The sequence below is a fragment of the Bubalus kerabau genome, chromosome 14 (genome assembly GCF_029407905.1).
Source record: "Bubalus kerabau isolate K-KA32 ecotype Philippines breed swamp buffalo chromosome 14, PCC_UOA_SB_1v2, whole genome shotgun sequence".
Lineage (NCBI taxonomy): Eukaryota > Metazoa > Chordata > Mammalia > Artiodactyla > Bovidae > Bubalus > Bubalus kerabau.
The window spans coordinates 46,816,675-46,829,507 of record NC_073637.1 but is presented as its reverse complement, the minus strand read 5'-3'; the positions used below and the strand labels follow the sequence as shown (position 1 = coordinate 46,829,507).

The 12,833-nt window shown below is 37.1% G+C and overlaps 1 protein-coding gene across 1 annotated transcript; it reads left to right on the top strand.

Moving 5' to 3' along the window:
* The first annotated feature begins 7,504 nt into the window (after window positions 1-7,504).
* On the top strand, window positions 7,505-12,583 carry LOC129627245 (myelin P2 protein). Its single transcript, XM_055546856.1, has 4 exons — window positions 7,505-7,614; window positions 9,779-9,951; window positions 10,162-10,263; window positions 11,525-12,583. The coding sequence occupies exons 1-4, from the start codon at window positions 7,542-7,544 to the stop codon at window positions 11,573-11,575; spliced, it is 399 nt and encodes a 132-aa protein (XP_055402831.1). The 5' UTR covers window positions 7,505-7,541; the 3' UTR covers window positions 11,576-12,583.
* Window positions 12,584-12,833: the final 250 nt, after the last annotated feature.

Sequence of the window (12,833 nt, the reverse complement as noted above, 5' to 3'; positions counted from 1 at the left end):
ACTTACCTTTAAAAACTGTCACCATTTATCTATAAACAATTAACAACTTGTCAAGTTGCACTGGATTTCTAGAAAAAGGATAATAATGACAATTATTGCTAAGCAATAAAAAGCCATTATTCACTTTCCATAAGGGTTTGAAGTAGAGGAAATGACAGATTTTATAAACTATAAAATAAAATATGTATTTTTGAATATTTTTAGACTGAAAAACTTAGTGATAAACTATTACATTTTAAATTCACACTGAAGTTTACAGAAAAGAAATAATTATCCAAATATCAAGCATACTAAAAACATGATTAATACTGTTATCAATGAATAACTCACCAGATTTCTTTTTTTGCTACCCAATACTATTTAGAAAACCGCTGACAAAGATAATTTATTTTGAACATTTTTAGTGTATTTAATTTTCATACATTTGCACAAAAGTGTAATAATCATAAAAGAACATGCTTTGAAAGTGATTAAAAGACAACTGACTATTTCAAAGGTAGTAACAGAAAATAGAAATTTAGGATGAAGAAATCAGGACATAACCTAATCCTTGATTTATTTATATTTTAAACATTTACATAAAACTATAATCTGTCCACTTTGAAGGTTGGTATCTAGATCTTGAGTAATTTTTTGAGGGGGTCAGAGCTGGGAGGAACCTTCTAGCAACCAGCCTCATGATAGAACGGGAAGTGACTGCTACCCTTGAAACACATTGCAGGAAATGAAATTTGAGAACCAGACAGAGCAGGACTTGAATCCTGCTTCCGCCATTGACTGTTTTGTGAGCTTGAATGAGCTGTTCACCCACTTTGGTTTTCTGTTTTGCAAAATGGAGACTGCCTACTTCACAAGTTTGTGATGAGGCTAAATGAGACATTCTTCAATGGGCCAGCACAGGGAATCCCTCATGTCTTCTCATTTTTCCCACATCCCCTTCCCAGATAATAGGGCAATTAGAATGCAAAGAATAGGAACCACAGAATTGAAGGCATGTGCACTGAAACAGTGGGCAGACAAAGTTGCATTGGAAGAGTGTTACAGCAGAGGTAGGCAACTAATCAGTTAGAAATGGGATTTGGGAGAAATCAATTCTGGTTTACTTTGTAACATAGAGTTCATGTGTCAATACATAAGTTACAAAACAATTTCACAAAGGTTTTCTTTTTTTGGTTCTCAGAACAATCAATATTGTATAGGTGATAAAGCTACAACTCAAATGCTATCCATTTGGTAGGTGGTAAAGCTAGACCAGTATCCCAAGTTCCTCATAACATTCTATCAGAATATAGACTTTAAGATAGTTATTCAGACATAATGTCAGGACTTAGTGTGCCCAGATTTGAATACAGAAGAAATAGTTAATTTCCCTCTAGATATCTGGGCTTGCCAATACAGTATTGGCATTGAGAAGCATCTGCAAGCCAAACATGGCTAAGTACCCACCTGTCTCCTTGGGGTCATGTGACTATTTCCTGCATCAGAGTCTAAGTGGAAGTGACATGTGCCACTTCTAGGTGAAGAGAATAAAGAGGCAAGTGTGTCTTTTTCATCTCCCCCAACCCCTGGCTGCTTGGAGGAGAGGATTCTGAAATCTGAAGGGTGCTATAGGCATGAAATGAATGGATTGAAAGCCTCTGAGCCTTTCTCTATGGAGTAAAGCTACCCATAGATCAGGAGCACCTGCAATGGAAATAGAGGGAGCAAGAAATAAACTTCTGGGTTAAACTTCTGAAATTCTGGGTTTCATGGCAACAGCTCACATTACTGAGTCAGTGTGCCCATTTAAGATAATGCATTTTCACCAGGTATTCCCAATCATGAGCATGTTACAGGCTAGAATTTAACTACAAAACTAGTTTTCCATTGTTTGAAGGAAGGCATGGTTTGAAATGAATAAATGAAAGTACAGTTTATACATGAATTGATCCTCTGATCTAACTTTACCTTATCTGAAATACGTGTTTGTGTGTGTGTGTGTGTGTGTGTGTGTGTGTGTGTATACATATACATATGTATGTGTAAACCACATTGTGTGTTCTCAATCACTCAGTCATGCCTGATTGTTCATTGCCCCATGGACTATAGCCTACCAGGCTGTCCATGGAATTTTCCAGGCAAGAATAATGGAGTGGGGTGCCATTTCCTCCTCCAGGGGATTTTCCTGACCCAGGGATCAAACCCACATCTCTTGTGTCTTCTGCGTTGGCAGGTGGATTATTTACTGCTAAAGCCAGCTGGGAAGCCCATAAACCACATTATATCATCTCAATTATTGAAAAACTTTGTAAAACGCAATCAAGGAAATAAAGTAGGCAACCTGGATAACACATGGTTAGAAAATCATCTGAATTTTTGTGAGTTTATATTTGTTCCTTATGAAATAAAGCTACACACACACACACTCACACATATACTCACACACTTTTCACTATGCTTCACAAGTGAATTATTTTGAAGAGATTGCCTCCTCCCATAGACTATAAGGAAGCAGATGGCTGAGTCCTGAAAAGTGTTTCCCACAGCTCTTTGTGCTAATGCCTGAAAAATACTACCTATTTTAATGCTGTTGATATCACTTTCTCTCTAAGAAGAAATGCAAATGGAGTAGAAAAAACTGTGACTGGCTCTGTATATTCTGTAATGACTAGAGAAAAACACTGAAATGCAGAAATTCTGTCTTTGGTTACCTCCCCAGTGAATGAGTAACCAGATCTCAAGTGTTCTATTAAGAATAATGATGTGAAATCTTAGACCAGTCTCTGGCCATGTATGTTCAAGCCTAGTAAAAACAAAGCTAATTGCATTGTTTGGAGGAATGACAAACTACTTCTTCCCTCTATTCATTGCCATTCAACAAAAGAAAAGCTATTAACTTCCTTTGGGCAGCATAATGCAACGGTCACCATAGGAACTAAAAAATCAAATACCCCCTGGTGGCTGAGAAAGCTCCAAGAAACGGTTTTCATTAAGAAAACAACTTTAATCTCAGCATTTTTAAGATGAGACGAAAATGCTTACTTGCAACATGAAGGAGGAAGCTATCAAGCCTGAACTGCCATTGTCGCATTCTGTCAAATAGCAGTCTGGAGGAGCACCAGATGCCCTAGTGTCTGAGTTCTGAAGATAAATAAGACGATTGGTCTCAGGGCATCTGGCGTGTAAGAAATTATGAAAAGTATCTTCCAACATAGAAATGGCTCACTGACGCTTCAGTGTCATTCACTGTCTCCATCTGCAAATGATAAAAAAAAATAATTGCATATTCTAAAATGTCTCTGAGTGTCTGTTTAATGCATGTCTTCCTAACTGCAGTATAAAGCCCATGAGGGCAGGAAGAGTTGTTTCATTCACCATGTTATTATCTCCAGTGCTACTTCAGTTCATAAATTCATGTTGAACAATTATCGGTGTGCATGCAGTGAGCATATGTACAACGAACCCTGGAATTATTTCACATGCACTTTCCTAGTGCCGTCATGAGATAGTGTCATCCGGAATAGGGAAAGAGCCATCTGCTTTACCACTGACCAGTGGAGTGACTAAATGAAGGAATGGGTACTACAACTAAGTTTTACACTTCAGTGTAACTCACAGCCTTGCTCTTTCCATGACTCTAGAGTGTATGAAAATGGAAGGAAGAGAAGAAGAGGAAAGGAAGTTTAGAAGAATCATATTATTGATTATAAGCATGAATTTTAGATGCTTTCATATTTGCTATATGATTTAATGCAAAGAAAATCCCTCATAAGTACAAAATTTACATTTCATTTATTCATTCAGGCAGTAAACAAATGATTACCTACTGTATACATGCATGGGGTTAAGTACTTGGACCTTTATGTGAATAGTTGTTTAGTCATTCACTTGTGTCTGACTGTTTGCAACCCCATGAACGGCAGCACGTCAGGCTTCCCTGTCCTTCACTATCTCACGGAATTTGCTCAAACTCATTTCCATTGAATTGGTGATGCCATCCAACCATCTCTTCCTCTGTCGCCTCCTCCTCCTGCCCTCAATCTTTTCCTGCATCAGGGTCTTTTCCAGTGAGTCGGCTCTTTGCATCAGGTGGCCGCAGTATGGAGTATTGGAGCTTCAGCTTCAGCTTCAGCATCAGTCTTTCCAATGAATATTCAGGGTTGATTTCCTTTAGGATTGACTGCTTTTATCTCCTTACTGTCTGAGAGACTCTCAAGAGTCTTCTCCAGCACCACAGTTTGAAAGAATCAATAATTTGGCACTCAGCCTTCTTTATGGCCCAACTCTCACATCCATACATGACTGCTGGAAAAATCACAACTGACTGTGTGGACCTTTGTTAGCAAAGTGATGCCTCTGCTTTTTAATACGCTGTCTAGGTTTGTTATAGCTTCTCTTCCAAGGAGCAAACAGCTTTTAATTTCATGGCTGTAGTCACTGTCTGAAGTGATTTGGGAGCCCAAGAAAATAAAGTCTGTCACTGTTTCCACTGTTTCCCCATCTATTTGCCATGAAGTGATGGGACTAGATGCCATGTTCTTCGTTTTTGAAGGCTGAGCTTTAAGTCAGCTTTTTTACTCTCCTCTTTTACCTTATATTATGTAAATAGAATCACATATTATCCACACACATGGAATCAAGACTTCGGTGCATGACATTCATGTTAATGAAGTAATGTCTAAAATTAATAAAAGTTAACATGTTAAATGATTAATTGCTTTGAGTGCTAAATGAAGGTATACTAGAAAATGTCAGGAAAGATGATTGAATTGAAATTTAAAGACTGTCACTCCAAAGGTAGATAAGAATGACTGAGCTGAGAGTTCAGGATTAACCCTATGGTCATGGTTATTTATTTTTTTATTGAAGTATAAAGCTGAAACTCCAGTACTTTGGCCACTTCATGCGAAGAGTTGACTCATTGGAAAAGACTCTGTTGCTGGGAGGGATTGGGGGCAGGAGGAGAAGGGGACGACAGAGGATAAGATGGCTGGATGGCATCACCAACTCGATGGACATGAGTTTGGGTGAACTCGGGGAGTTGGTGATGGACAGGGAGGCCTGGCGTCCTGCAATTCATGGGGTCACAAAGAGTCAGACACAACTGAGCGACTGAACTGAACTGAACTGATAGTTGGTTTACAACATTATGTTAATTTCAGATGAGTAGCATAATGATTCAGTCACTTTACAGATTATACTCCAAAAAGTTATTAAGAGATAATGGCTATACCTCTCGATGCTAAATAATATATCCTTGCTGCTTATCTGTTTTATACAAAGTACTTTGTATCTCTTAATCCACACCCCTAACATGCACCTCTGCTTTTCCCCCTCTCCACTTGTAACTGCTAACTTGTTTTCTCTGTGAGTCTGTTTCTATTTTTCTATACACATTCATTTGTATTACCTTTTTAGATTCTACATATAGATTTAGGCAAAATACCTAAATTTTTGAAGACACAAATCCTAGCATTATTCATTTTTAGTAACTGTTTTAGAAAATAACACATTCTGCTCATCAAAAACCCTTTCTTTCATAACTGTTTCTTCTATCCCAGTACAATATACTTCCTCCAGTTACATTCTCCTGGCCTAGGACTGGGTTAGCCAGCTAACAGAGGAATTGTTCTAGTTACTATTTCATTCCCACCTTGAGTTATCCAGGCACAAGTAATTTAAGATGATTCTTGGGCCCACTGTGTATGATTTTGCATTTTTTCAATCCAACTTGGACTCTAAACACATAACTGCCATGGTTATGGTACGACTATGGTATTGGTAACCTGCGACCTAGAGGTCAGTGATTCTACCTGTTGGGGGTAAATTGATAATGGGTTATTTTAATTATTGGGAAGAGAGCCAAGCTGTGTACTAAACATGTAACCTGGTAATATCCATTGTCTCAAGGCCAGGATTAATGTCAGTGTGAAAAACCTGTTAGGAAAGGGTATGGTATCAACTTGGTATTCCCAAGAGCCACACTTATGCTCAAAATGTTTTCTTATTTGCTGCCCTTGGTCTAAGACTGGGAGTCTGATGTATCATATAACCTGGATACTTCATCTTTTGACTTTCACCCCTTTTGTTTTTTTAAATGATTTATTTATTTTCGTCTGTGATGGATCTTCATTGCTGTGCAGACTTTCTTGAGTTGCCACAAGCAGGGGCTTCTCTTCATTGTGGCGCACGGCCTTCTCATTGGCGGCTTTTCTTGCTTTAGAGTACAGTCTCTAGGCATGCGGGTTTCACTAGTTGCAGCACATGGGTTCAGCAGTTGTGGCTCCTGGGTTCAGTTGCTCTGTGGCACTTAGGATCTTCCCACCCCAGGGATTGAACCCATGTCCCCTGCATTGGCAAGTGGATTCCCAATCACTGGACCACCCGAGAAGTCACACTTCTCTTGCTTTTTGAGCAGAGAGTGAATGTCTCTATCCTGTCATGGTGATGTCAGTGTGTTGCCTGATCTTTGGCCAGGACCTCCAGCATATATATTATAGCAGAAGCGGTATAAAATATTGGTCTAACATCTATGCACTGAGAAACGATACCAGGTTCAAATCATACCTCTCCTTATTCAAGTTTGGACACAAGTTACCTAACCTCCCCAAGTTCCAGTTTTCTCATTGGTAAGATGGATGTAATAATAATGCCTTACTCTTGGAGTTGTTGAAAGGATCATATAAAATAATCCATAAGAAGCACTTAGCATGGTGACTATTGAGCTCTCAATATATATTATTTTTATAGACTATCCTTTCTAAAACTATAGACTTATTTTAAAGGACTTAAACTTGTTTTATTAACCAAGAACCTGCTTAATTTGGACCTAAAAGGTTTTTTTAAGATTAAAATCTTTGCTATGGTCAAAGAGCGTGTTTTAGTGCTACTTTTTTATTCACCCATGAAAGCAATTTCTGTGCTCTGCTGTAAACTGACCGTATTGTCTGCCTACTCTGCCTGCCTTGGATATGCCAACTATTCCAAGCCTCCCTTACCTATGAATACTTCCTCACACTGTTCTCCTGCATTTCTCTCCCACAACATATTTGAGGCAGTTATCACAATACTCATGGACATTTTTCCTCTCTTTCTTCTCTTTCAATAAGAATTCTTAATTGTGCAGACTCAGGATTGAGAGTGAGCAAGATGCCTAAACACACACACACACACGCGCACACATACATATTCATTCATTCATGCCCGTATAATTTAATACAGCATAGGCCTCAATTTATGGACTCTTTTTCAAAGTGTTAAGGACCGAAGCACTTCTTAAAAATGTAAGATCGACCAAAATTTTTAAAGATTCAAATAGTACTCTCATTGATTTTTATAAACATTTTTGGAGACTGAAGGAGACATTATGTGAGGTTTTCTTTTGTCCCAGTGGATGATTGAAGAGCCATTCATTGCCCAGTCCTGACACTGCTTTTCCCCATTGGGTCTCTGTGAGAGTCACATGCTTCAGACATCTTTGAAAAGAATCCTCTGAGGCTTCAGCATCTCATTTGAGTCTCCTGAATCTCACCTATCACTGGGTTGAATTCTCATCCATCACAATGAGCAACAAATTCCTAGGCACCTGGAAACTTGTCTCCAGTGAGAACTTTGATGAGTACATGAAAGCTCTGGGTAAGAAATGTTCTTTATTGTTCTAATTGAGAAGATCCTTTTTGAGAAAAATGCATTGACTATTTCCTTCTAACTCCTTTCCCAGGAGTCTGGGAGCTTCACAGGTTGAAGTACAATCCTCTTCTGGGATTAATCTTCCATTGTGTCAATCAGATAATTTTCACTATGTTTGTGGCAATTTTAATAGACTTTAACTCAAATAAGAGCTGCTTAAATGCATTAGAATGCCTACGGATTTCAAAGGCAGTTTCATATTAATAGAATTTTGGTTCAAACCCAGAGGAATGAAATCTTAAAAACTTAGTCAACCCATTATTTGGCTTTTCTGAAAGTTAAACATACTAAAGTTAATGAAAAACCTCAATTTAAAAGTGCTATTTAGCTAAGCCAGAAATTTTCTTTCTCTACCTCTAGATTGTATAGTATTACATAAGTATGTGGATAAACTGTTTGTGAAAAGTGAATACTTCATAAAGCAGGATATTCAGTCTAGGAAAGTTATTGAGAAAAAAAGAAGTTTGTTGTGAGAGTAAATTCAAGTTTGATTACACTAATATCATACTTTCCTGCAGTTGGAGCAGTGGATAGAGACAGAAAGCCTAGTCATGACCACCATCAACTTTATTTGCAACTATTTCTAGGAAATGTTCCATAGATATGAGCACAAGAGGTGTGAATAGTCTTTGGAAATTTCCAGAGCTGTATAAATAAGGAGAGAGAGAAGCCAATGACCTCAGGTTTCTATGCTCATCAAAATACCAGTAATTTTACCTATTCAGAAAGCTTCTAAGACAGCTTCTATTTTTAGATAAAATAAGCAAAATCATGTTGTGTTGCCTGGAAAACTATGGGAACTTATGGGAACAGATCCATACTCTAAGTTTGGTTAGATCTATGGATTTCACTGTACAGCTGAGGTAGAAGCAAAATATAAGAAAATCTCAATAAAAGACTCCCTAACTGAATCACTGTTGAATTTTAGAGTGCAAAAAGACACTTTGAGGCTTGGTAAAATGTAGATTCTTAGGCTCTATTGAAGAAGTTTAGTTTGAGAAACATAGTCCAAATCACATCAAATAAGAAACAATTAATCAGAATTAGAAAAAAAGAATACAGCTCATAATCCTTTATTGGCTCTAATTCTTCACACTTCTTTATGTATGCTACTGCTGCTAAGTCGCTTCAGTCATGTCTGATTCTGTGCGACTCCATAGACGGCAGCCCACCAGGCTCCCCCGTCCCTGGGATTCTCCAGGCAAGAACACTGGAGTGGGTTGCCATTTCCTTCTCCAATGCATGAAAGTGAAAAGTTAAAGTGAAGTCACTCAGTCGTGTCTGACTCTTCGCGACCCCATGGACTGCAGCCTACCAGGCTCCTCCGTCCATGGGATTTTCCAGGCAAGAGTACTGGAGTGGAGTGCCATTGCCTTCTCCATCTTTATGTATATATAGCCATAAATACATGTATATTTATATATAACTAGTTTTTTCTTTTTGTGTCTCTCTCATTTCACATTTCTATTTTTCTATTTATTTCTATAATCTTGAGTAATACAGTAATGATACCTGAGTCTAATTTTGTTTTACTATCAAACAGAAAAATATTTTTTTTATTATTTTATTTATCTTTATCATTTGCAGTGGTACAAATACATTTAGAGGCTACAACAAGCTTTCAGAAATGAGTTTTCATCAAGGATGTGGGAGGAATTCTTATCAATATTTATGATATATTACAGAGGGAAAAAATCATAGAAGAGTATATATAATTCACAGTCTCATTAAAAATATATATCTACAATATTTATTTGTACAAACTAAAATGTCTGGAATGATCCATACAAAACTATAATTAGTGCTTCTCAATGGAGCATGGGATTGGATGAGGTAAAAGTAGATGACTTGCACTACTTAGGCTAAATACTTCTGTGTTTAAAATCTTCAGACATTACTTTTGTAATAACAAAATTTTAAATATCCAAGTTGGTGGGCATGTGTTTCCATCAGGTGATGAAACATGGGAGGAGATCCTTAGTAGTAAGTGATATTACCTGCCGCCTACACACATGAAGCACAGCTGAGTATAGACTATAACCACCCATATAATGCCTTTAGGTAGATGCTGTCTTGGTCAACGAAATTCTAACACTGTCTTGATTTTCAGGTGTGGGATTAGCCACCAGAAAACTGGGAAACTTGGCCAAACCCAGAGTGATCATCAGTAAGAAAGGGGATATTATAACTATAAGAACTGAAAGTCCCTTTAAAAATACAGAGATCTCCTTCAAGCTAGGCCAGGAATTTGAAGAAACCACAGCTGACAATAGAAAAACAAAGGTAAACTTTATTGTTTCTCTTCAAAGTTGGTTCCATCGACTGCTTTGAGACAGATTACTCCCACTAGTGTTCATAAGGGTAGCCCACTTCATTCTGTTGAAAAATAAATGTGCCTCATGAAACATCTGTTATGAAAATGATTCAATACTGAATGAACTGCTTCTTTAATCAAAGTCCTAGAAATTCAATTATATGAATGTGTCTCTGCAGAGCACTGTAACCTTGGCAAGAGGCTCACTGAATCAAGTACAGAAATGGGATGGCAATGAGACAACAATAAAGAGGAAGTTGGTGGATGGAAAAATGGTGGTGGTGAGTAATTTTACTCTAACTATGGAAATAATTAGAGTTGGGCTTCCCTGGTGGCTCAGAGTTAAAGCGTCTGCCTGCAATGTGGGAGACCTGAGTTCGATCCGTGGGTTGGGAAGATCCCCTGGAGAAGGAAATGGCAACCCACTCCAGTATTCTTGCCTGAAGAATCCCATGGATGGAGGAGCCTGGTGGGCTACAGTCCACAGGGTCGCAAAGAGTCAGACACGACTGAGCGACTTAACTTTCACTTAACTTTCATGGAAATAATGCTATTTAAATAGAGAAAATGGTTATGTTATTTTCAAAATAGTCTATCTTATTTGGACTACAAATGGAAAAAATGGTTAAGAATAAAGGCAGAGTTAATGTTTGATATTCAAACTATAGAGTCATCAACAGGTACTTCAGGTTCAGATTCAAGAATTTAGAAATGACAAAACCTATCCGCTATTTTAGAAACAATATCTAAAAATAATTTTTTTTTAATGTATGGATAAGTTAGGTTAGACTCACAAAGAGAAAAGCAAAAGCAAATCTAAGTTTTACAAGCAAAGCACATTGCAAAACGGTCAATTGCAGTATATTTGTAGATATCCAAGCATATTGTTTTCAAGAATCCATAGTAACTTAGACTAAAACATGTCATCAATATAAGCTGAGCTTATTGGAGACCTTTTGTAGATGGCAGATAAAAATGCTGACAAAGGTTATAGAAGATGATCTCTAACAATTTTTTTTTGTCTGAGGTGCTATTCTCACTAATCAACACATACATTGACTATAAATAGATTCATGTAGTGCTTTGAATGTTTTTTCCTTTAGTACAGAGGGTCTGATCCCTAGCTCCATGGCAGATTTACATAGAAAGTAAATACCAATATGGAAGCCCCGATACAGATCAACTGAAGCAAATTTCTTAAGGGAGGAGGAGCCATTGGTATTTTTAAATATTCCCCAGATGATGCAAATGTGCAGATTGTCCTGAAAACCACTGTTTTAATAGCTTTCAATTTGTGCAAATAATGCATAAAAACTTGCCACTTAGAAAATATAACTCTGTTGTAACTTAGATCAATGTTAAAACTTTTTCCCCTATTTCAACAGGCATGATTCTGAATTCCCAGATATCAACTGACATATTTATATTTTATTTCTGAGTTTAATCTTATGAGATTTCTTATAGTGTCTGTTATTAATACAAATTTGCTGTACCCTAGTTAGAGGTTTAGATATTCAATTAATCTCTTTCTTTTTTTTTAAGGAATGTAAGATGAAGGATGTGGTCTGCACCAGAATTTATGAGAAGGTCTGAGAAAAGTTTTCTTACTGAAGTGATATTTGATCATCTGATATTGGAAATCAGCTGTTTCCATCGGCAAGGCCTGCCTACACTGTAGTTTGTTTTTGCTCTTGTCTTAATAGATCAGATAAGCAAAGTCTTACACTGAGGATTAATCTAAATTTCAGTATTATTTAAACATTTTCAATTTGTATGCATGTTTACTATATTAAAGATTAAAGTATGTATATTGGCCAGACCTAAAGAATGGATAATGTCATTTAATTATCTGTCACATTCTAACTTATGCTGTATTTTAAATATTTGCAATGATAGTAAAAGGAAATAATAAGATAGTCAAAGGAAGTAAGTAAATTGATCAGGGTAGCAAGCTCAAGTGCATTCAAAGACCAGGAGAGTGATGGGGGTTAGAGGATCGGAAGTGAGGCATACTAAAGGATCTGTTTTAAAATGAGGAGGTCTAGCTTCAGCTAAAAATAGCAGCCAGTACTCCAACCAATTTAAAAATTGAGCGTTAATTTACAAACAAGATCAGGTGTGTTCAGGGTGGTGTGGTCATAGACAAGGTGGCTAATTCACAGACAGTGAAATGAACAGATATTAAAGACAGAGTTCAAACCATTGTGACAAATGTGTGCACTCATATAATTCACATCCTGACTGAGATATAGCACATTTCCCTAATCCCAGAATGTTTTCTCATGCTTCTTCCCAGTCAATGTCCTGTCCTGTCCCAACTCCAACAGAAGCAAGTAGTGATTTAGTTTCCATCACCATAGATTAGTTTTGTCTGTATTCAAACTTGATACAAATGGAATCATGCATTATGTGTTCTTTTCTATTTGCTTTTTTAAAGTCAGCATAATGATTTAAAAATTCATTCATATTGTTTTATGCAGCAATAATTTGTTCCTTCTTATCATGGAGTAATATTCCATTGTATAAATATATCACAGCTTAGTTATCCGTTCGTCTCTTAAGACAATAAGCTATTTCCAGGTTTTGGCTTCTATGAATAAAGCTGCTATAAACATTCTTGTATAAGGCTGTTTGTGGAAATATGAGTTCCTTTTCTTTTGAATATTAACTAGGCATGAAATTACTGAGTCCAACTTATTTTTGGCAGGCAAGAATAGGGTAACATTCTGCCCAAGTAATAAAACTATTTCAGATATATTACATGATTGAGCAAATGAGAAGATGTGTTGATGTTGTTAGCAGCTAGAATTTTCCTTCTGGAAGAAGGAACATGCAAATATGGCAGAGGGGA